Source organism: Lasioglossum baleicum, chromosome 3, assembly GCF_051020765.1.
Source record: "Lasioglossum baleicum chromosome 3, iyLasBale1, whole genome shotgun sequence".
Taxonomy (NCBI): Eukaryota; Metazoa; Arthropoda; class Insecta; order Hymenoptera; family Halictidae; genus Lasioglossum; species Lasioglossum baleicum.
The window spans coordinates 13851889-13877914 of NC_134931.1; the positions used below are offsets into that span (position 1 = coordinate 13851889).

General features: G+C 38.2%; 1 protein-coding gene across 17 annotated transcripts in view; it reads right to left on the bottom strand.

The window, feature by feature from the left end:
- The window catches only part of Atp8a (ATPase phospholipid transporting 8A1), a 41159-nt gene that overhangs the window by 13012 nt on the left and 2121 nt on the right, over nt 1-26026 (bottom strand). For 4 of the 17 annotated variants that reach the window (XM_076420164.1, XM_076420166.1, XM_076420168.1 and 1 more), the window contains exon 2: nt 7115-7469. In XM_076420164.1, the coding sequence (XP_076276279.1) occupies nt 7115-7454 (340 nt within the window). In that variant the 5' untranslated portion in view covers nt 7455-7469. Of the gene's footprint in view, nt 1-185; nt 6446-7114; nt 7470-11448; nt 13001-26026 lie in introns of those variants that run through there. The other 13 variants (XM_076420178.1, XM_076420176.1, XM_076420165.1 and 10 more) reach the window with 13 other exon arrangements.

The window sequence follows — 26026 nt, forward strand, 5'->3', positions numbered from 1 at the left end:
CTATCGCGAAATAAACAAATAAGCGTTCAATGTGTATTGTAATTTATTTATTGAACGACTTGAAGAATAGTAGCCGGTAAAATTTTTCAAATGCAATCTTTATTGGACTACAATGGTCAAAGCACAGGTCACGTGTCTAAATTGACGGTTTGTCTATTTAATATTCTGGACGCACACAAACTTACGATTTTGAGCGTGCAAATAGAGATGAATACGGGATCTGAGTTCGTTGAACCATTGTATCACTTTTGCACTCGTTACATCCATGTTGCTGTTTGTTAAATGAAATGTCTTTCACATCACTTGCCTTTGCTCATTCGATTCATATTTATAATCAGTGATAAGGGGAAAACACTGTACAGACACACGCAGACCACACACAGTAACATGGCACGATTCGTGATACCGATACTCACAGTACGAATTCGTGAATCCAGGTTATAGCGGTAAATTTCTTTCTTCAGGGACAGGATTCGTAAGACAAACAAGTTACAACAGATTCAGTTCTACCAAATGATATCTTCGAGGTTATAGTCACATATCCGGGGAATTCCATAATAGGATTTTTATCGTGGTCAGTATACATGCAATCCCGGGAAACATCAACGGAAGTCACTAACATCCGTTCAAAAGAATTGTCATACACATTCTAATAATACCAACAAGTTTATAAACAATTATATTTTTTATCTGTATTATTCATACATGCACAATGCCGTATTCATAATGTTGTTATGATCTGTTGTCAAAACAAACGATTCTGACATAAGTACGATTCTTCCAATCAATAATTTCTCAAGGGCACAAAGAGGTCACTGATATTAAAACAATACAAATTTGATCGTTTCTCTTTTACATGTTCATTCCGCTAGTGGGTCTCAATACTATTTAACACAAGTGACGGTGGTAACTGACACTGTAAACCGTGTTGTGTCATATAACGGGAAACGAAAATTGCGTAATATCGAGCCGGGTGGGTGTCGGATAGTTATCTCTTACCATTATACATGATTCCGCGACACGCGTTTCGCGGAAAATATTTCAGCTATTCTATTCCACTTTCCACAATCACGTGTAATAATTACTTTCGGCGACGTATTGTTAGTTACATTCATATATCATCGTTATTCAGACCAGTCGTGTAACGTGCAGATACAAGAAACGACAACCTGTCCAATATCAAAGTCACCACAATTAAAACGTGTGAAACGGGGGAGGGAATTATGAGACAACAACGAAATGAAGGAATTGATTGTCATACGGTTTATACTCCAAGCTGCTATCGATCGCAAATAGTAATGACCGTACGGGATTCTCGACTATTTGTTTTGACAATTTACAAGCGACATCGAATTGTTTACGCCCACATGATGACAACGATGATCCGATGCACCGATGGTCAACACTTCGGTAGTACACGCACTTTACTTGCGAAAACAGTGATTAACGTACGTTAATCGCACAGTTTTCTGCCAGAGATAACGATCGGTTAAACAAACTACGTATCTGCGTCATCGTGCCGGAAGAGGACCACGTATGTCGCCACACCCCTGATAAACTAACGGAAACGCGGTTATGCGTGTGCAAAGTGGGCTCGGCGCGGATTAATGTTCACAAACCAACATCAACCGAAACCGAACTGTTCTTGTGGAACTCTCCGGAGCTAAAAATTTCCGCGATCATATCGCGTCTGCAAATTCACTCGACAGACGCTCTACGCCAAGTATGTAGGTGGCACTGGTCACCAGTGACATCGTTATCGTGGTATATGTGACCCTGTACATCGTGAACGAATAATTTATAAATTCTGTTTATCTCTCGTTGAATCGATGTCCTCTTCGGAATGAAATATTCGACTGGTAAGTGGTTGTCAAGGAAATGACAATCAGGGAAAAAAGAAACAAAATCGCTCTATCAACAATAAGTAGATCGACATAGAGCTTTCTGGTTGTACTAATCGACGAGTCATGTCGCATTTAGCGATGAGAAAATGGTTTCACTGAAGCGGTATGTTAGAAATGGTGAATACATAATATGTTGTAAAAGAAGACACGGGTTCTAAAAGAGACCGGTACAACACTGTGGAGGGGATTTTCATGAAATGCGCCAGCCCTGCACACGTGTTACCCCGAAAACGCATGCGCTCGCCAACGGCAACAAGTTGGTGTCAGCACCGTGCTGTCCTCCACCAGCACTTACTGCGACTATCAGGCCGTGGACGGTAAGGTTGCGTCAATAAACAACCTCGACGCTTGTAGACTATGGGCCAAGGACACCTCCACTGGGGTGGCTCCACATGAGGGATATCAAACCTTATTGGACAATCGGCTCACGCTACACCGACACAACCGAAGCTTGATGCGTTTGAAATGCGCGTCGGGAAATCTTATAAAATCTCAACGATCTCTTGACTTGGGCAATTTATATCATGACCGCGGGTTACTTAATCGGTTCTTTTCCAACCGGCTAACCGCTAAATCCCGTCAATATATTTCTGTGATTGCCAGGAAAAACGCCGCATGTCACAATTTCAATAGTACATATGTATAGGACTTACGTATTTACCAGAAAACAAAACATGAAAATAAATTCGAAAGGCTCAAAAAAATAATGTAATTTTACCGATGCATTAGTGATCACTAGACAGCGGATTTTTATGCAAAATAAAAATTTTCCATCTGGATTGCAACAAACTGGAATGAAATAGAAATTTATTTTCTTAGCATGTTCAATAGCTTGAAAATAATATAACAGCGTCTCTAGATTTCTCTAATATTTTTACTCTTTTAAATTACACCTACTAATTTTTGCTATTCATGCATAAAATCCGCAATCGAGCGATCACAGCTTTAAACGGCAATACAGCAAATCCTCTATAGTCGCAAAAGCCTCGGGTAGTGGCTTTGGTTTGCAAAGTTCGTAGACGGATACTATTTTTTTGAGCTTCAAAGACCGATCCGAACGTAGAGAAGGACAGCGCGTGTAAAGAGAGAATACGCGCGGCCGAAGCGACTGCGACTCTCCGCGTTTCTTTCTTTCCCATACGCTATACGCTGACCTTCCTTGCGTCCGAAACTTTCATCGCCAATTAAACCACTATGTACATACAGTTGAAACTATATCGTATTTGGTATTATTTTAATAAGAAAAATGCCACAAATATATTGGTGAAAGTTTCATAAAAAGATAAGTAATAATATATATATAAAAAAACTTTTATATTGGTGTTACATGGCGAGGACGCGCGGGCCTTTGAAGTGTTCCGGCGACTGCGACTCTCCGCGCCGCATTAGTAGTGGTTCACACCGATATACCCGAGCCGACATCAGATTACTACAGTGGAGGGGATATTTTTTTTGCATTCATCGTGTACGATCTTTTTGCGAATCTAGAGGATTTAAAGTATCTCGAAAGTGAAAGTATGTGACATGCGGTGTTCTTCGCGACAACTACAGATATTTCTCAATGCGATACGGGGAATTACAGGGTTATTCAGTAAAAGAAAAATTAGATAGACCGTCGTAGTTTGAATTAATAATTACAGCCGCCGCGCCGGTTATCTCTCGAGCTGTCGACCATCTTGCGACAACATGGGAAAACAATGTTGGGTCACATTATACACCACGCTTTGTCCCTGCTTAGGACAGGGGTCGAAAGGGACGATGGGACGAAAGGGAAAGTTTTTTGTTGGGAATTGGTCGTATTAGAAAGGCCTATTGTCTGGCTACAACAGAACGTGATAGTAATAGTTTTTCTCTGTAATTATGTGTACTATTCTTTCAAAAAAGTGCATTTTGTCCCTTTCGCAAAATGGCAGCAAGTAATTCTTTTATTAAAGAGTTAAAGGCTGTTTCTACACAAATAAAAATATTTGTGAAAACATCTTAATTGAATTGTAAGCCCTTCATGAATGATCTAACGAGGTTGAATTAAATTTTGCAGTAATAATATTCAGAATGCCTGTCTAACGTTGTGCGCTATTATTTTTAAATTAATGTATGTTCACATGCAGTAATGATAACATCAGTTAATGTTGATATGGTAACGGTACTTCACGACATGTTCTGAAAAAACATCAGGAAATTTATTTTCAAGCCCGGAATACGTAATTCATGTCTGTATCAGTGAAATGATTCGAAGTGATAGCAGCCATCAGATTAAACTTGTTTGAAAAGGCATTATAGTTTTCACAAAACACCATTCCGCCTTTAAATTAATAATTGAATCGAATTAGAAATGACTCACCACTGCCACGAGCTAGATGATATTGAAATTTATCTTACCACGATTCGAAAATTGTTGAGGGTTAAAATAAACGAAGAATTTAGAGAGATCCATAATCTAGTATGTAATACGCCTGAGCCAATCAGATAAGCCCATTCACGTAACGTAACGAATTCCATGTTAATTCGCACGAAATAGCATACATTTCTTGCTGATAAGTGCTAATATTAGACCGTTACTAATATTATTAAGTACTGATCCGTATCACTCACGATTCACGACAAATTGAATGGAATAAGCAAGAAACCGTACCGAGATGCGATGGCGTCGGCAATAGACGTGAAATCTTTTATCTAGAACTAACATTGCGAGAACGTACATATTACAATATTGCATGTCTGACCTTGAATATCGCGTGCCGCATTAGCATCATATATTGATGTTTATAACTTTTTTTATTGCTTTCATGACAGTGAGAAATGTTTTTATCTTGATGTTATTGAATAGCCTTGGTACAATAATTCACTGTTTACGTTTGCAGACTAAACACAATACAGCTACTTGCGGCTTGCGTCAAGCTTCGATCATTGTACCGTTCCTATTTGCCGGCTGCTACTGTTAGAGCTTTCGATTCGGTGATTATTCTACAATACACTTGTCAGCGGACTACATATGCTGCGAAAGAGTCCCATAAAAATCACCGACAGGTTTCACCGACACCATTTCCATCGACGACATTTCACCGACAATAACCTTGACCGTCGACGAATTTAACCAACAACGATTTTAGTTGACAATAGTATTATCCCCCCGATAGTAACATCGTTCCTAAAGATATAAACATATAATTATTAGTAGACTGCGGATTTTTATGCAATTTTCAATTTCTGTAGGCAAGTTTTAAGGAAGTGGTAACAAATAAAATTCTATTTTCATTGGTAATAGCTTTCGTAGATCCAAAATAAATAAAAATCGTACTAAATTCTGTTGAATTTAACATTCCAGCACTTTTTGAAAATTTGTATAAGCCATATAAATGCATAAAGATCCGCAGTCTAATTACACTGTAAGATGTTAGGTGCAGTCGGTTAATACTGTCGTATTATTGGATATTAACATATAGGTGTCGGTGATTTTCATTCCAACGATGGACTTACCGAGTACAGAAAAATGTGATTATTACAGTAACGTCACGACTAGACTGCGAATCTTTATGCAAAATAAAAATGTTCTACATTAATCGTGGGGGAAGCAGGAATAAAATAAAAGCTGATTTCATCCCTTAACACTAACAATTTTTTCATAAATGTATAAATATCCGCTATCTAGTCACGACGTATGCGAAAGAGATGCGCACGATATGTACGAACAATTTATCTCCACTATCACGGGTGATACCAGATTAGATCTATTAACGAGACAATACTGATGCAAAACAGAACAGTTTTCTTCTTACTTGATTTTTCACGAAACTTTTACCAACATATATCTGACACGTGACAAACGCGACGCGATTTTCTTATTTGCTCGTTTAATCGATGATTCAGTAGAGCCTCGACTATCCGAACCGATGATATCTGAATCTTGCATCACCTAAATGTAAACAGTTCGATCAAACGAGACCTATGTGCGGCACGATTCGATATACATACATACATACAAACCAGTAAAGATTTAATCTAGTACTGTAGCTAGGTAACTGATTATCATCCACAGGTTCCACAGTATCATAGATTGAACTAATAAATATGACCCAAACTGCGTTGTGTTTGGTGTCGTTTCAATCAGAAAAACGCCACAAAAAAAAGTTAGTACAAGTTTCGTAAAAAAGTTCTATCATTATATTAGTATTGTCTCATCGATGTTGGTGTCCATGTTTGACTCCCTTTTCCTTTTACAGTGCGACGTTAGTGCCAAGAGAATAACCGTTGTTAACTTGGTCCTGAAGTTACCGCATATGTCGAGACATTACTGCATTGTGGGTGGAGAGGAGAGTGGAATTAAGGGGGTAGACTCGTTTCCAGGTTTGCCAGGATGCGGGATGCGCGTCCTCATTTCTCAATAATGCAAAGATGGGGCTTTTCACTAGTCAAAAGCGTCAGATAAAAGATCAATTGAGGCCGCAATCGCCTTCAGAAGTCCTATTTTTACGCTTACGAAGCGTAATTTGCATTATTCGGCAGCATGTAGCTGTCGCAGCTTTATGAAAATAGCTGCATGCGCAGCTTTATGTTTGCGAATAATGGAAATTACGCCTCGAAAACGTAAAAATAGGCGTAATTTGCATTATTCGAAAAATATTTTCATAAAGCTGCGACAGCTACGTGCTGCCGAATAATGTAAATTACGCCTCGTAAGCGTAAAAATAGGACCCATCTTTACAATATCGAGAAATGAAAAGCCGCATCCCTTACAGTCCTGGAAACGAGTCCACCTCCTTAACCCCTTGCCGTATTTTAACCCCTTGTCATACGATTTATTTTACGGTTTCAGTGATTAGAACTTTTTTGTAGTCTGTATATTTTCCTAAAAACGGAGAAAATTTACAAAACCAAAGTAGAATATTATTTCGGTTTAAAGGAAATTAGTAGCATACATATTTATTAGACTCTGTTCACAGAGTCACGCTCGTCATGCAGATGTGAAACGAAGTCTAATAAAAATGAATGTAACATTTGTAATCAATATTTAAGCATTCAATGAAATGTAGCTATACAAAAAATATAAATTTTTCCTTTCCTCTTCTACGAGATTTTTGGGGATAAAGACGTTTTAATTGCTGTAACTGTAAAGAGAATGCTACGGCGAGGGGTTAAAGCGGTGAGAGGAGTATGATGCGGATACGTGAAAAAAAGAAGTAAACGTTACTGCATCGTGGATGCTGTCTCACCTTCGGAACTGGTCTCGGGTGGCGCAGCCTCCTGCAGCTCGATATGCTCCCGCCGCGTACTTCGTCGTCTGCTTGGCAAACGATCTAGATGTAGGCCGATGTTATCGACATTGTCGATGCTCCCCAGGTTAATAGGACTGCCGATGATGTAGGGCCCGGTCTGTTCTTGTGCCCCGCTTTCGGCCGCGCGTCCGCTCACGGATGAGGAATTGCTACGAACACCGCTTCCATGCAGAGGTGTACCGTCCATATGCGGTATAGAAGAGAGATCCGGAGGTGTGAAGGGGCGCAACGAGCCAGGACTGGGAACCCGAGGGTTCCCCCTGGCAGCTGGTTGCATTGAATGCAGCGGAGCCTGGATCAGAAAGAATTGTTTCATATAGAGACGTCGGAGTCGGTCATATTGATTTCTGACGCTAACTATGGACGAGTCTATCCTGGAACACTTCGTCCGTCAAAGTGCAACTAATTGTTCAGTCGATTGCTTCGGTAATACGTCATGATCTGTATCGTAACATTCGTGGCTTCGGTTCTAGGGTAATTACTTTGATTGCGCGTCTAATAGGCAACAGCCATATTTGCTGCGATAATTAACAGGTCTCTAGAAGCTCTAGCTTACGCGTGCGTAACGTCGGAATGCTATGGTTTCTGGCACTTTAATGGGTTAGGGGGTAGACTCGTTTCCAGAATTGCAAGGGTGCGGAATGGGCGTTTTCAAGAGTCAAAAGCGCTAGATAGAAGATCAATCTAGACCGCAATCGCCCTCAAAAGTCCTATTTTTAAGTTTACGAGGCGTAATTTGCATTATTCGGAAGCATGAGGCTTCGCGTGTAGCTATTTTCATAAAGTTGCGACAGTAAATGTAAAAATAGGACTTTTGAGGGCGACTGCGGCCTAAATTGATCATTATCGAGAAATGAGAAGGCGCATCCCGCACCCTTGCAATCCTGGAGACGAGAATCTGCCCCTTAAAGTTAGTACCAGAGGCGTGCGAGAATTCTCTAGTAATTACGTCTGGGATAGCTTGTTATAGAACATAACAAATTAACATGCGCCATCTTCATCTGGTAGATCGATTCTATTCAAGAAATCGATTGACTGACGTAGATATCCCCATTCTGACCTGTCCTATTAATTCCATGCCCGCTGATATCAGCCTGTGTGTTATCAACTGCTTGAAGTTTCCCGATAAAATAGTTACTCTTTGTGACGCGGCCAAGTACTTGCTTGTCAAATCTAGATGTGCGGCTGAATGTCCCCCGCAATAGGCGGAACCTCGCAACGATGGTGAACTGATCGTCACCTGTCAAACGATGCACGTGGCGACAGTTCAGTTAAACAGTAAAGTGACACAAGTGTATTCACACAAACATATAAACAGTTGTTTTGTATGTTTACTGCTTTAAGAAATAATGGACAGTACGCACTTCTGACGAGGTGTGTACATACCTTACCGTTCATATGTTGCATCCTTCTCTCGTCAAGTGCGGTCTTTGTTTTTGTCTGCGCGTTCCTAAGTTTTGGTCAACCGCACAGCTAGATTTGACAAGCTGTACACGTACATATTGCGAACAATATCATACGCTGACTATGTACATATGTGGTGGTGGGATTTCGAGGAGTTTTCGGTTTGGTCCGATCGATAAACTTGATCCTTTGGTAGCCGGATTGAGTCGAAATAATATATGTATACATTCGATTTCGATCGAACCAAATTTTCCCAGGAAAGATGTGATCGTTAATTGGTTTCAGAATAGCTGTGAATAATAACAAAACACTTCATTAATACTCATAATGGACTGTTTCAGTTTCACGAGAACCCATTAAAGCGAACGGAACGAGTCACGGCTATCATGTTATTTAGTATTCATGAATGGATATTGAACTTGATTTCATTAGTATTTATTAGAGTTCTATATGCAACTTCATTCTTGTGCTCTTTTACCGGAGTGATAGATGAGCGCTTTTTAAAGCATTTTTTTTATTGTAGCCGACGAATAAATGAATGAATTTATCTAATGATTTACAGGATAAGAGTTGTTAGCGACTAGTAAAATATCTAACAACAAGATCCGTCGCCGACGCTCGCAATTTCAAAGTACATTTAATAAGACTATCCAATTCCCTGTGCTCTCCCTGATTAAGTGTTACGGGGCAGTTTAAACGTGTTCGGAGAAATTATTCAAAGCATGCAATGTCAACACAAAGTTGGATAGATTTCCACCGCGACCGGACCACGCGCGGGTGAATTAGCGCGCGAGATTACGATCGCTTCGTAAAGTGTAACAGTTCGCTGTTGCGAGGATCGCTCGGGGAACCTGCGATGATGCAACGTTCTAGTTAAGAATACACGTGCGTGAGTAAGTATGTATACATACCATCAGCGATTTTTGTCGGTTATACTTGGCTTATGGATCTAGGAACAAGAATCATCGGAAGAACTTCTACAAACATGGGTTCGTGTTTCTCACAATCTCAAAGAATTCGTTTCGGAACACACTGGTTTTTCAATGTGAATGTAGAAATTTTAATCGGCTGCGACTAGTGTTCACATTTCTATTTTAATCGCGTATATTCACATTAATGATTAAATTCCTACCGTTTGGTTGTCGATTGTGATTAATAGACTGCGGGTCTTTATGCAAAATAAAAATTGTCTACGTCGATTGTGATTAATAGACTGCGGATCTTTATGCAAAATAAATAATTATTTAAATAATAATAAATTTAGTCTTGTATGTGTGAAATTTTACAATCGATTTTGAACATTTTGATGAGATTATAACAGAGACATGTAGTTTTCAGACGATATTGCGACGCGTCATATCGAGAAAAAAACGCCGTGGTAAAATGTCAAAGATGAAGGTTCGACGGAGAATTTCGGTGCAACTGTTCTTTTGCTTGGTAAACAAACATTATAGTATAATAATACGTAGTAACTTTTTAAATACACCACGGAGCTCGAACGCACACTGAGCTCCTTCGGTGCGAAGCGGGTCAGTGGAGTGGGGATGAGTCAGAGTGGGAACTGAGTGGGTACTACCGATCGTCGCGCGGGGAGGTGTAACGGTTAAATTTTTAATAGTTTATATCTCCTAAACGCATAGGCTTTTTTAAATTAAAAAATTTTTTTTTAAATATTGCATTGTCATCCAGTTCTGAGCTATGTTAAAAATTTCAAGTATCTAGCTCATCGGGAAGTTAGTTTAAAATCAATTGCAAAATTTGTATCGAACAAACAGACAGACAGACAAGAAAGCGAGCTAATAAAAACGTGGTAAAATCATCTACGTCGATTGCAAGAAAAATAGAAACCAAATAGAATGTTCTTTCTTCCCTTAATAATTTTAATAGAGGAGAAATCTTCATTGAAATCTTCAATTTTAAAAATTTTTATACAATCTTGAATTTCATCTACTCAATTTTCCCATAAATGCATAAAGGTCCGCAGTCTAGTGATTAACGATCAAATTTGTTCCAATTTTAGTCTTCAATTGGATATTTGATTCACGACTAAGCGTTGACGTTTTTTCCATAGCGGAGAGAAACGACTTTTCACCGAACGAAAGATCATTTTCGTCAATTAACAATTGGCGAGATGAACATTCTTCAGTCGCAGGCTCCGATCAATCAAGCTAAATGTTTCAATCGGTTAATGGCCAACTCCGTTTCGCAGGAACGTCAACTCCGTTAATTGGCCGATACTGAAAATCGAAGGTGAATACTGACGATCTAGACGCAGGCGGGCGGTATGACTCACGGCGATGGCACCGTTATACTTCTTGATAATTAACAGTTACGCGACGATAACTCGTTGCATTTTTATGGCTGATGTACAGGTGACCCCTGCTCGACGTTGTCGATTTGTACGTCAAAGCTCGTTGATAGAAAAAATAAAATAAACCGAGCAGTGGAAGCTATAAAAACTGGTCGGACTTTAACGATGAAATGGGGAAAAATCAATCCAGCGTTCCTGGAAAAGCTGGTTGAAGAAAGGAAAAATGATATTTATAGTGGATGCCGTTAAGCCATTCGTCATCGTCGGGTTGCGTGTACCGTGTAAATTTGTGTAAAACTTCCCTTGACACGAATGCTAGCTGTCTCTCAAATCCTATTTTCGTTAAGTCGCGACCATGTTTCGCGTTAACCTGACTATTATCCTTCAAATATATTTTCTTTTATCTTCGGCGTTAACACGAAGTACGCACATGTAGTTCAAAGCAAACAGCGAAGTTGCGGAATAGTTGCTCGGTAGTGTTATTCAAAATAAAAAGACCTTGAATAGTAAGCACACGTTTTAAGTCAGAGATAAGATCAAGCACGTCTCTACTCACTACTTTCAACCGGGTCGGCCAAGGCGGATTTCTGGCGGCCGTCTTTCGATTGATTGTCGCACTCGTCGAGAAATATTACTGTCGCGCTATTATGTTCTATTATCTCTGTCAAAAACGGCGTGCTCGAAACACCTGCTGCCGTGTAGCCGCCTGCTCGACTGGTCTCGACAAAGACGCTTCGATAACACGAGGATCGAGTAAATCCACGCTGCTTCCCCTTCCACAGAACGAAATATCTATCAGTCGACCGTACCACTCCCAACACTCAAAATCCGTCGAAACGAAGATTCTTGATCCTCGAAAAGATTCTCAAGTAGTGAATTCCGTACATGGTCAGACGAGATTCAGAACGGTACGCAACTCCCGAGACTGATCGAGTCTTCCACAATTGTCTTCGCGTGTAGCTCTTGGTAGATCTCGAGGTAACCCGGATATGCACTGATCCTTTCCTCCAGCAAGGAGATTAATTGATAATGAAGGAAACGGAAACGAAAAACTAAGGAGAACTGCTTCCTTAGCGGCGCTAAGGGGACACCTTTTCAACAACGCGACATAGCGAACACTGAATGGAAAACAGGTCCGCCGCTCCATATGGTCCCCGACCACGCGAGAGTTCGTTTCTTCCGTGAGCAACGATCAATCATCGCCGCGACGATATGTATTACCGAATATGCGAGCAGAACTCGTGCGATGGGTGTCGGCGACGTTACTGGACACAGAGATCACCTGGCAACGCGTACCGGAGTGGAGAACGTCCGTTCATCGCGCGGACCGGCCGCAAGTCATTCCGTACGCACTTTCACGTCCGTGAATACTCGACTGGCGGACTTCGAGGAACTGATCAATGACCAGAAGGTACTATTCACCGCAATCGATACCACCGATCTCATTGATTCGACGGCCGAACCCCCCAACTACCAAGCTAATCGGAAATCGCTAAAATCAGATCTACGATTTCGCCGCGCAGATTGTATCTCGTCCAATTATATGTATTATTCCGTGAATTAACTCCGCTCACACTGGCACACGTGAAATAATATATTATTGACACATTCGTCATACGCCACCTTCGTGAATGAAACTTGTTAACCCCTTGGCGTAACATTTTCTTCACAGTTACAGTGACTAAAACGTCTTTATCCCCAAAAATTGTCGTAGAAGAGCAAAGAGAATTTGTATTTTTTGTATGGCTATCTTCATCACGAGTTTGACTCATTAAAATACGGCAAGGGGTTAATTGTAGCCTCTCATTTCAATGGTCAATTAGAGAATATGCGTTGTTAGTCTTCTCATACTTGAGATGCCAAGTGCAACCTTTACGGCTACAGTAATTAGAACTTTTTTGTTTTGAGTCGTTTTGTAAAAATAAATGAACTATTTCAAAGGTGTCTTCGTAGTGTCGCAACTCAAAATTAGGTAGAATTCAGTACTTTTTACGTATTTGTTTAGAATTCAACTGATTTTCAATTGAGAATGCATATAAATGAATCGATCTACTACATACAGAATTTTTTTTGATAAAGATATTGCTCATATTAAAAGTCATGACTATGTTTCGGAAGCGCGCCTGTCTTCATGGTTGCCGAGGTATCAGGCATTAATAATAACATACAGCATTAATAACAAACATTAATAAAAAAGAATCAATTGAAACGTTTTTAATTGACATGCCTGTGGCTATCGCTGCTACGAGAAGAAATTAAACAGTACTGAAAAATAGATGGTAGTGTTTACGATAATAAAGCTTGCTACTTTTAAAAATCTCGCATGGTAGAAAACTATACCTGTATTTAGTAAAATATAACTAGAAAGTCAGTTCTTTAAAAAATCTTTAAAAATAGATTATCATTTCGAGGAAAACGTGTTTCAAGTTTTATGCAGAGTTTTATGCTTTACAAACATGGAAATATTATTTTTGGAGCCGATCATTCATTCCATAGTTATAAAATTCACCTTCACCTTCGTCATAAAATTCGTTAAGAATGCTTGTTGCCTCGTTTTGCAGCGGAACTTCGCGTAACCCGGGTAATTGCATTTCTTGTATCTATACGTTCTGAAGAAATCTCTGCACCTAAGAGAAACTTTGCATAGACGCTGAACAGACTCCAAATAAGCGCCAGATGCAAAGCAATCATAAAAACTTATAGATAATTGAAAACTAGTGCAAGACTTGTCGCAGAAACTTTAGTTCCCGAGCGTCCTTTCTATGAATATGTACAATTATGAACTCCAATTAATAAACGGTAACTTCTTCGAACTTGCTTTTTAATGCAAGCAAAAAATTTTTGTTTTTATTATAAATTGTAATGCGTTATGCATTACGCGAGAGTGTCCCAAAAATATACTTCCTTGAAAGGGATGATCCCTTCATTCGAAGTAATATTTTCCTTTGCGAAAATGTTCTCCGTGGCTTTGTTACGGAGTTATTTACAAAAAAACAGGACCAATCACAGCGCGGTTACAGTGGACGGATTCCGTGGATTTTCGTTAATAACTCCTTAACAAAGCCAGGGAGAACATTTTCGCAAAGGAAAGAGTCAATTCAAATAATGTCAAGAATCACCTCTTTCAATACAGTACAACACTTTTCGGATACCCTGTATATATATGCTTATTTCCTATTTCCATTTGTATTTCTGTCTAAACCTATGTACAGCTACTATCTTGTTTCTCGTATCTTATACTTACCTTTACGTCTACTTATTTCTTTTCTTGTTCTGCCCCTTTCTCTTTGGTTTTTATGACCTCCTACCATATTATTGTATTTCCCTTCTCCTTCTCTTTCCTATTTCTAGCGAATTTCGTATGATACTATGACAAAGTATCCTGTGCAACAAACTAATAGCGACTAAAAGCATAATTATGCCGCAAAAATGGTTATCAATCTATTTAAGCGTGTGTCGTCTAATTAATTCGTTTCACGTTCCATCAAGCATACCGTATCACTAGAAAATCGTTCGCTGGTGGTAGCAGCCGCCTAATACCATCCATTGCGGCTTATTAATCGTAATGAACCAAGTAATTGATGACGCAGGTAGCATATTTCAACGAACGTAATCAAGATCCGAGGCAATTGTGGCGCACGCGTGCACGGAATCGTGAAAATTGCAAATGAATTTTAATTTTCAAATGGCAAAGGACGGTGTGTGTTTTTATTTTCCAACGAGAACGCGATGTCGCTCAGGCTAAAAAGTTCGGACAGTCGAAACGAGGTCAGGAGGATTTCTATCGGCGGTGGGAGAGATCACACGGGGCAGGACATTTTCGAAGGACGAAGGCCTCGGGAAATTGCTGTTGGCGTGGTTGTTCCCCTTAAAATTCTTGTTTCAGATAGAAATCGCCGGCGGAAGAGACCGCGGTGCATTAGGAAAATTTTCCGCTGATAAGCTTCGTCACGTGTCACGTTACCTTTAGTCACCTTTGTTTTTACAGACATAATACGTTACGCACGGAAACCCTGGAAAGGCAGATCGCGAAAATGATCTCGGCACACTTTTCCAGCCCTGTGTTATTACGCTCGACGTGAGAAATTGTTCTTTTTTTAAATAATATAATCAGTCACGAGAACGTTTCCAGTGCACGAGTCGCCATTTGTTCGATTACATTGTTGGCGTACCCTATAAAACTATGTACTACGAGTAAAGCACATTTTCATCGAAGAATTCCATCATAATTTAAAGAAAATGAAAACAGAGATTCGATTCATGGTTCTCACTGACCTAACCCACGCAGTGCAGGGTTAATCCACTGAAGTCAGAACACTGTGACAATACCATCGGCGAAGGAAGGACGTGCTCTCGCAAACCAAGCCGTATCCAAAATGGGAACCACGGTGCTAAATAACGATAACTAATTCGTGATTAGATTACAAGCCAGGTAACGTTCCCTGGAGGCGGGAAGATCGGGTTTCCTAATGTTCTCGCGACGCTTCTTCGACCAACGCACATCTGCTAGACAAATAGCCCTATGATATTTTCATTCGAAACAAATGATTCCATGTAATCTGGGCATTAATGAAATATTTCATAAAAATAAAAATCCCGCATAGAAACTGCGCCGTTCATCGCTATTAGGGATTAAAGAAGGAATTTAATCGTCGATCGTTAATTATATTTTATTCGACACTGGTTGAGAGGATGCAGCATACCTTCTCCATTAACAAACGCGCCGCACCCGTTCGTTATTCCTCGGTAATGATAGAAAATCAGTCACAATCCTTTGCGCGTATCTCGTCCGCGATTGGTTCGAGAAATTTGGCAGTAATGCGTCGTCAGCTTCCACATGTCCCTCGCATAATAATTAATCGCGTACAGGCGACACGCGTACCGTTAATAATCCTACGCTGCTGGGCACAATGGGAGGAATCGAGTTGGTCGAATTAACCGTGTCCATGGTATGCACTGTACAAGTCCGTTTTTCGATATGGAAAATCCGAAGTGCAGGGACCGTCACAATTTCTGCCCAACCTAACTACGTTCACCGAAATGCGCGTCAGCCCGGAGTAATTAGAGTGTGCTGATGCTATTGTGACCGTCCTCTTTCTCGTGTTGCTTCTCTCGGTAAAGAGACACTAATACTAAACGCAGGTTTGAGTTTCAAATTGCGATACTTTACTCACGGCGGGACCTGGGTCCACTTCGATTTAGAGAAGTTACAAACCTTGAAAGAACGTAATCATCGTAGCTGTGAAACAAATCATTAGGGACTAAAAATGACAGTTATTATAAAATTTTCTACGATAAAATTCATTAATAAAAAGTTGATTGTTATTGAAATTTAAGATAACGTAGACAAAATATAAAGAAAAAAATTCGAAGAACAAAATGATTAAAAAATATTGATTTTTATACTTTTTGGTTACAAATAATAGTTAGTGTCCAAAAAAGTGGATCCTACTCGATAACTGTTATCGATGAAGAAAAACTGTTTCGATTGCTCAAAGCAGTTATCGAAGAGAGAAATTTATTTCGATCGCTCATAACAGTTATCGATGATCGAGTTTCTTTTCACTTGTTCATAATAATTATTGATGAGAAAATTCATTTTGGTTGCTTATTTAATTATTGAGCTGTCTACTCTTTTTTGGATGGAGCAAGCCTGTGAAATTCATTGAGAAGTTTTCGTACAACAAGACGAATCAACAGACTATAAGAACAACACAAAATCTGTTTTTGTTTGTCACATTAAATTTTGATTGTAGCAATTAATTTTACGAATAAAAAATTTATGAAATAATTGATTGTCTACCATTTGAAAGTTATACTATTTAATAATAACTATTTTCCTTCATCAATAACTGTTATGAGCGATCGAAATAAAATTTCATCGAATAACTGTTATGAACGATCGAAATAAATTTCTCTCGTCGACAACTGTTATGAGCGACCGAAATAAACTTCTCCCATTGATAACTGTTATGAGCGATCGAGATAAATTTCTCTCATTGATAACTGTTATATGCAAGTTATCGAAATGAATTTCTCTTAACGATAACATTTACCAAGATGAGAAAAAATGTTCGGTTACTTATAATCCTTATTTGTAACCTATGCGATTTTAGTCGATGAAATTCGTGTTATTCTATGACTTTTTTCTTTATGGTTATAACAGTTATGGTCCCTGCAAATCATGAGTAGTTAATCCTTCGAGAAGAACGGCGATCGTCATTTTCCTTCTCTACGATGTTGCTGTAATCTGTTGGTGATTCAGACTCTTTGATATTTTTCAGAACCATGTTCACAAATTCTAGATAATCAATGATAAAGTGTATCGTGTCTGATAATTCGACCGAGTATAATCAATTTTGAAATATTGTTACAGTCAGTATGTATGATGTACCGATGTCGTCCCCGAGGGATTGAGTGCCGAAGATCGAAAATTTTCCTCGAAATCAAAGTGGTTTAATGATTAAGCTGGAAATGAAAAAATTAATTGGATTTTAATCCTGTCTCATTCTAAGAGTCGTAAGAAAATGTCTCGATAAAAATGAATTTCTAAAGCCGATTAAATACGGGCCGATACGTGGCCGATCAGGCGGTTAGCGTGTCACAGGTAATGTCAGAATGAGTTTGAATTCAACTTGCTAAGCTTTGAATTGATCGGTACAGCGCATCCCGTTATTGGAATCCCAATGAAAAAGTAAATCGAAGGTCCGACCTAATATTTTTTTCAAAGAGCACTTCGCTTTTGAGAAACTCAGCGTTATGCATGAACATGTGCGTGCCTTATTCACGTTTGCAGCCACAATCGTTGTAAATGGTTCATATAATAGACGAACACATAACATTCCGGTCGGAGTTTCTCGAAAATGGAGCGTTATATGAACAATTATGGCTTGTTCGCTCTGTGCAGAAATTCTCTGCATCGTAAATTACAGTTGCCTCGTTAACGTCGCGCCTGAAACTTACGCCATTCAACAAACTGTAGCTTTCTTTACGTTTTCATAGCAAATAGACAAGTCCAAACACGAATCTCGAAATCGCTTTTGGGAAAATCGACAAAATCGTTCCAAAAAAATGGTTAAAGTTGAAAATTTGACTTTTCTTAAATTTTCTTAAGAACTGAGTGTTCTTTTAAATATTCTTTTAAATATTACATATTTATTTTTGTTCCCTCACGGGTTACAAAGGGATCCCGTTCCCTTTATAATTCTTTCTCTCCTTTTTTTTCTTTCCCACACTCTCATCCTTCCACTCTTTCCCTTTTTTCTTTTCTTCCCTCCCTCTCTCATTCACACTTCCCCCCCCCCATCCTGCTTTCCTTTCTCTCTCGATGTAACTTTGCCATCCACCCCTCTCCCTCTCCGTCTTCAGCTAATATCTTTTTTAATTTCCCCCGAAACCCTTCTTCCAAAATCTGTAGGAGTTGTCTATTGGTTATCGAACCGCGGAGTTGTTGAGCAGTGTTATTATTGCGTTACTGCGATGGTACTATCAACCTCACCGTTGGTTATTAAAGATGAAATAAGAAGCGTTATAAGGCATTCATTGAATCTCGATCGACATATCGGTTGAAGATTGCTTATATAGAATAATACATGGTGGTCTATAACATTGAAAGTAGCATGGAATACCATATGGGTATGTATAACAGAAAGAAATCGATCGTTTGTGGAAACGATCAAGGGGTCATCCGGTAATTGAAATTTATCGATTTCGGATGGTTCGATGAGCCTATTACCGTGACAGCCAAAATTATAAGCAGCTTATGCGCTGAAACCTTTACTATCCGATGTTGCCCTTCAACAGTGATAAATTGTTGGAACTTCTAAGGCCGTTACACTTTAGAACCAGTGAAAATGTCAACCCTCTAGAGTACACTTACGAGGCATCGATAAAAATCGACGTAAAGAGAGACACACCTCCTCTGTGTATACCCTTCTTTCACTGTTTCCGTTTCTATCTGATATCATAGGTATTAAATTCCACAGGTAATTTGAATATACATATTTCGACCGATAGCCGAAGGTAAAAGGACGGGAAGAGACACGAATTATCGATTCGCGTTCCTTTGACTTTGAAAACATTCTCGAGGGAGTGGCTTCATCATGATAGAAGTAACAAGTGAAACGAAACTACTTTACGACCACGATAATCTTGAACCGTGATAATCTCTCTTGAGAATTTCCTTTTTTCACAATTCTACACCATTGATGAAGGTTCCGTATAAAATAATTCATTAGTATTTACTGTTACCTCGAGGAACTTTGTGTATATGAAGGATGTCACGCGCAGGCGAAAATATAGTTTTAACGCTGAACCTACCAACACCGATCAAAATGGCCGGTTCCAGGTTTTTTATTTTACAATTAGAAAAGTAATAAAACTGATTTCATAAGAAACGATTGTATAGATATCTTTAGTAGTGCACGTATTTCAATAGGAGCCGCACAAAGTCTAAATAAAATCAATCTTGTCATTTTTTTAAGGGAACATGTACCAGTTACGTTTGAGGCTTGGTAAGACTGGGCCACGACGAAACTCTTACATATAACGCTCGAAAAAACGTGAACCAATGGTCGGGCGGAGAGTTGTACAAAGAATTCGTACGCTTTTTAAAAACGAATAATTTTTTCGAAACTAGACTCAATAGCTTGAGGAAATTAAAAGGGAGGAACAAGTAAAGGTCACGATTTTAAAATTTTTTATCCGTGCCTGTTATGCAAATTTTTTTAATTGTTTCATTGAAATCGGTTGTCGCGTAACAAAACTATGGGAATCGTAAGATGTAAAAGTCTTTGAATTTTGCAATTTCTGCTATTTTCAATCAGTTATATTTCATAACAACCTTGATCGATTTCGAGGAAACTTTGTATACTTATAGAACTTACATAGACCTGCAAAAGACACCTTTTAAATTTTCATTACAGGCACAGATAAAAAATGTATAAACGTCCTTTTTCTTTCCTCAAGCTGTTGGGTCCAATTTTGAAAAAGTTTTTCGTTTTTCAAAGGCGTACGAGTACTTTGTACACCCACTCTATGTGTACCAATGTATACTATTTTGTATAATAACCAGTCTGCAAATGTGCATTTGCGTCATGTAAAACTGCGTACAAAACTATACCTCTACCCAACCGGTTTAAAGTTTAAAGCATACATAATACATATGTATAATAATGATAACGCGGTTCTCAAAAGTGTCGTTTCAAGATAAACGCGTCCGAAGTGGCGCGCACACCCATATCTACACGAATATACGTTCGGCTCAATAATTTGCAAACTAAATAATATTCATACATATACAGTTACTAGAACTAATATTCGAACGCTCTAAAAAACACGATAACTTTTTTAATATCGTACTATACGATTTGAACTTTCTTGGGAAGCTAGAGCAATTAGTTTACTACAGGATGTGAAAAGAATTTTTTTCAAAAATAGCAATTGATCGGAATTGTAGAAAAAATACTAAAAATTGCATTTTACAACTTTTTTATGTGGGCCTATATTGAAAATTAAAGAAGTACGTTTTGTAGGTGTGTGTTAATTATATGCACTGTGAAATTTTCATCGAAATCGGTTGATGCGGGAAAAAACGACAGGCATTGAAAGATGTAACAATTCTTATTGTTAGATATAGGCCGAAAATCGTGTAAATCTGCTTTGACGAAATTTTCAGAATATGTTTAATTGATACAGATCTAAAAAACGTATTTTTTAAATTTTCAATATAGGCCCACATAAAGAAGTTATAAAATGCAGCTTTTAGTATTTTTTCTACAGTTCCGATCAATTGCAATTTTTGAAAAAATTTCTTTTCACATATCCTGTAGTAAACTAATTGCTCTAGCTTCCCAAGGAAGTTCAAATCGTATAGTACTATGTATATTAAAGAAGTTATCGTCTTTTTTAGAGCGTCCGAATATTAATTCGGGTCACTGTATATTTCAAACTTTTTACATTTGACTCTTCAAACTGTCACTTCAGGCAGAAAATCAAATTTTGGAGGATTGTATGGTGGTTTACCCCTCAAAATAGAATAAGAATCTCGGAAAAAGTTGATTTCTCCTAGTAATTGGTATATGGATGAAATCGCATGTCGAATCAGGCTTGAAAACAGTTCAGTCGGATGAATCGTGTAACAAGAAGGAGTGGCCCTTTTGGGTGCGTACACGAAGGGTGTGGTAGTGTATTTACGGTCAGGGTTTCGTGTTTGCAGTCGGGGACAGTGTTGGATGTGTTGACAAGACTCATACGATGCCGCGCCTTACGTGGAAAAAGCTTTATTACATAAAATCATATAGAGTGAATACGGAAAATTACAACCCACTTCTAATTTCGTTAATTGGTCCCTCGTTTCATAGGTACACGCTAACCCGCTAAGCGAACGAACTATGGACATTCATACACGAATTCTCGATAAAGAACAATCCAATCATATTATCAATCATTTACGAAGAATGATATCGTGCCGAGAACGAAATCAAAAGACTGACATTACAAGCGCGATTAGCTGGAAATCATTTTATCTGTATTTCGTAGTATGTATGTATTATATGTATTTCGAATCAGATAGAACAGGTCGATTTAATACAGCAGCTATGTACGTTTCACGCATTGTTCACAGAAAGAATAATTTCACAATTCAAACTATGTATACATTCTACATATACTGTATATTACTAATTACTAGACTGCGGATTTTATGCAGTTAAGAGAAAAATGGGTACGTACAATTTAGAGCAGTGGGCATGTTAAAAATATCAATGGGTCAGTTTCAGCTTCGTAGGATAATTTAAAGAAGAATACAATTTTTATTTGGCTCCTATGTCTTGCAACGAATCCGAACATTTTTTAATTACTATATGTATAATATTTCCTGTATATTTTGATGTGCTATTAAATAATCGGTTTGTTATTGCAATATTGCTCTCAAGCTATCAAATATTTGATCAACGATAAACATCGAGAACGGAAATAAACGATATCGGCGTATTTCATTTTAAAAACGCGTGTTGGTTCCGGACGAAATAGTGTTTTTTCAACTGACGCTGTTCAAACATTTCGATTGTCTGCGCTGTGTGACATGCATATGCGCGGATCACGTCGGAACAGATTACACACGAACGCATACGTTTTCTGCATGTGAATCAATTTCATCGGGATGCAATCATTTAAATATTGAATTGCCTTCTACTAAAATGTTTCATGTTGACACATAAACAATACAAATGAAAATCGCACGCGCGATATTCTCAGAACTGAAACCAATAAAGTCCGTGACGCATTAAATGAATACGATCATACATTATCTTTCGGTATTTCAATTGAAATATTCCAATTTTCTATATTGTGACTGGTATAATTACATTTAATTAAAGCCAAATTATTTATTATTACTAGTATATCAATACATTATAATTGAGCTACCGATTTATTTATGCGTTCGTTGCAGATTTTGTTCCGCGAACATTGTACACCCCTGTGTTATGATAAAATTTATTGAAACTTTTTGTAATCATGTTTCTAATTGGTTGAATTTTCGTGATTCACATGAAAAGTAAAATTTTTTTCGTTCGTGACAAAAACGAGTGGGTGTAATTGAAGAAATTTGAGGATGTCGATCTATTATTTTCAATTATACATATACAATTCTTCAAGGAACGAAGAAATAAATGTGTATTTGACTCCTAATGTATAATATAATGAAATTTATAAATTCAACTTCCCAAAGTTTCATATCTGTCCCGTGAATTTAAGTTGACACATTGTCATCTCTATCAGAACACAAGGTCAGATGATAATGAGTAAGCGTTGAAGAGCGAGATTAAGCGATCAATCAATATCAAGCAAGCAATCAATCGCTAAATCGTGTATCCACTTGTATATGTAATCGCGTTGCGTGTCATGAATGACGTGATTATAAACCGAAAAAAGTGAACTAGAGGTGCGCAGGTATTCAGAAATTCGGGTTCGGCTCGGGACCCGAAAATTCGTGATCCGCGAGTACCCAGAATTATGGGGTATTGTTTCTCCTTTCTTCGAATAATATAAATTTTGTTCCCGACCCGACCCGAGTCATCAAAACCCGACCTGATGCTCGGGTACTCGAAAATTTCGGGTACTCGCCCATCCCTAATGCGAACTATGAAAATAATATTTCTTCGTAACTGTTACTTCAACTGTTTCGAAATTTTTGGGATCATCGACGACTGCTTCTTTCGTGAAAGATCATTGATGAAGCAGAAGTACCCTAGTAACATTTCTCTCGCAGTTCATCCAAGTAGGTACACTGGTGGTCAAAATGATAAGGCACCTCAAGGTTTTTAGCAATGAACATTCATTTGTACATATATACACGTAGAAAATAAGGTACTAACTTTTATATGATATACCTAATAAAAATTAAATAACTCGTTCAAACCATTTATTATTTCTACAAAAATTGACTTTTAGCGTGGGCAAAATGATAAGACACTTTGAATATAAAATAAGAAAAGTGTTAGAATTCAACAAAATTACACAATTTTTGGCAGTTTTAGTAATGCGTGGACTGCCCTTTACGTTGTACCACTTCAATCATTCTTCTTGGTAAACTTCTATATAGATTTTTTATATCATTTTGATGTATACTTTCCCAAGTTTCTAAAATTGCTGATTTCAATTCGGATACTGTACTGTACTGCTTTCCACCTTCGTATAATATTCTTGACAGTCTTCCCCAAACGTTCTCGATAATGTTTAGGCTAGGAGGCCTTGCAGGCCAATTTAAAACCTTTATATTTTCCACTTCAAAATAATTTTCTGCTATGCGAGCAGTATGCACAGCTGCATTATCTTGCTGAAATATATATTTACTGCCAGCAATTCTGCGAGCATATGTTCCAATTTGCTCTTTAATTAAATTTAAGTAGCCAGCACTATTCATACGGCCTTGAATAAATTTTATTTCCATTTTTCCTCTATACCCGATTCCTCCCCATATCATTACTGTACCGCCGCCACATTGTCGACGACTTAAAACCTTTTGTTCCTTTCTTAAATCATGGAAATAGTACTTGTATCCATCTGGACTATCCAAATTTAGTTCCTTTTCATCCGTGAATATAATTCTTATAATATATGAAACTCTATAATATATGCTACACATATATAACTATAATATATGAACTCTATAATATATGAAATTTTGTGTGTGTATGTACAACGGTGCCTTATCATTTTGTCCACCAGTGTAGTCCTCGATAGGATCAATTTTGGCACGGCGGCGACGCGATAAATAGTGAAAAGCCGCAAAGCGGATTCATAATCGAGTGCACGGAAGGATTTTTGCCAAGCGGATTTTAATGGCATCCGCTAAAATTTGTAGGGGCTGAACAAAAACCGTTCCCATTCTTTACCGAAATAACTTGAAGAAATTGGGACAACGAAATGAAAAGCTGGCCAACGCTCTGCAACATATGCTGCTCACGTGGTGAACAATTGATTCCGTGTTACCCCATTTGCACCAATGACTAGAGCAATGTTCCTAGAGAAATACTGCGAATCGTCATTGGCAATCGTACATCCACACATCAATGGAATTAAAAATATTTTGTTACTATTGTAAGTCTCCGCAACAAAACTTGTACCTTCTACCTACCTTTGTACCCTACTCGTAATAATTTGGAAACAATGAATGATTTTGCAGAAAATAAGACAACAGAAGTGAACTTCATGATATAATTATACCTTGCTAACTCATTATTGTTGCTATCAACACTTGAAAACACGGAAAATTCTTAGTCCAATGTAATTATAAACTTTCCAAGTGTTCATAACAAATAGTGAATTGGCAAAGTATAATTATTTCATGAAGCCTGGTACATACTCTTGTCTTGTTTCGTACAAAACCAGGCTAAGGCCATAATTATACATTTTGAATTCTATGCAAGTTGATTCGAAACGAATGTAGAAATAGTAGTTGGAGAACAGGATCGGCATACATATAATTCGAAACCGCCTTGTCCGAGGGAGCTGAGCACATTTCATTTAATATTGCAATGAAACTTTAATGGCATTGCTCAGCTTGGCAATCCAATAACTCTAACAATCGTTCGAACGTCGTCACATCTAATATTAAGCAGATCCGTCCATCCGACGCCGACCGACGCAAACAGTGGAAAGCCGGCTTTCTTGAACTTTAGTTTCACTTTCGTGGCCCGAATATAGGCGAGAAGTGGATGGACGGTGGCGTAGATCGATCCTCATGTTTAACGTTACACGCTACCAGTGCTATCGATTAATTCGGGGTGAAATTATGACAAGGTCAGCAAGTCCATATTGCTGAATGAAAGAAACGAAACGTATCGACTTTTCGCGTGTGCATGTGTGGACACACGCGGCGCATATACCGGGTGTCTCGCGGACCAGGCCGACCAAATTTGGTCCTTATGATGCGCCGCGGAAGAGAACGCACCGAAGACACTATGGAGAGGCGGCTCCATCGGGTCAGCATGATCGATGCATTATGCAACAAGTAGCCAAGCACAAAGACGTTCGCGCGAACACTTCACTTTGCAGAAAATTTCGGATCCATGAAAAACCAACACGAGGAAAATCGATTTCTCAACGCACATGGGGTAAAGGTACCAGTTCTTTTTTTACTTTACTTTTTTTTTAAATAAAAATAACATGAAGTAAGTACCTAGTGTTACTTTATTTTGAAAAATAAATTTGATGTTTCTCCTTCGTGTATAAATTAAAAATATTATATTAAAAATCTTATTTCCCGAGACAACGCAATTTTTCGTTTCCGATTATAGAGAAAATGCAGATCACCAGAGGATAATAAAATAATGTTTTCATTGTGCTACGGCATAAAAGAAAATTAATGAATTAATTTTTGATCAGAAATTTCTTGTGTCCGGTAAATAGGACGAAAACTTCGGATTAAAACTTCGTTAATATTTCTTTTGCTTTTTAACGAAATCTTCCAGAAAAATATGATGATATACAAAAAGGTTGATAATCAATCGTACATCACAAATAATGCAAAATAAATTACAGAATGCCTTGAAATTAATCAAAAACTTCCAAGTCGTCACTAAATATGTAATCACGATTGTAAATAAACTGTAGATAAACGTTTAAAGACG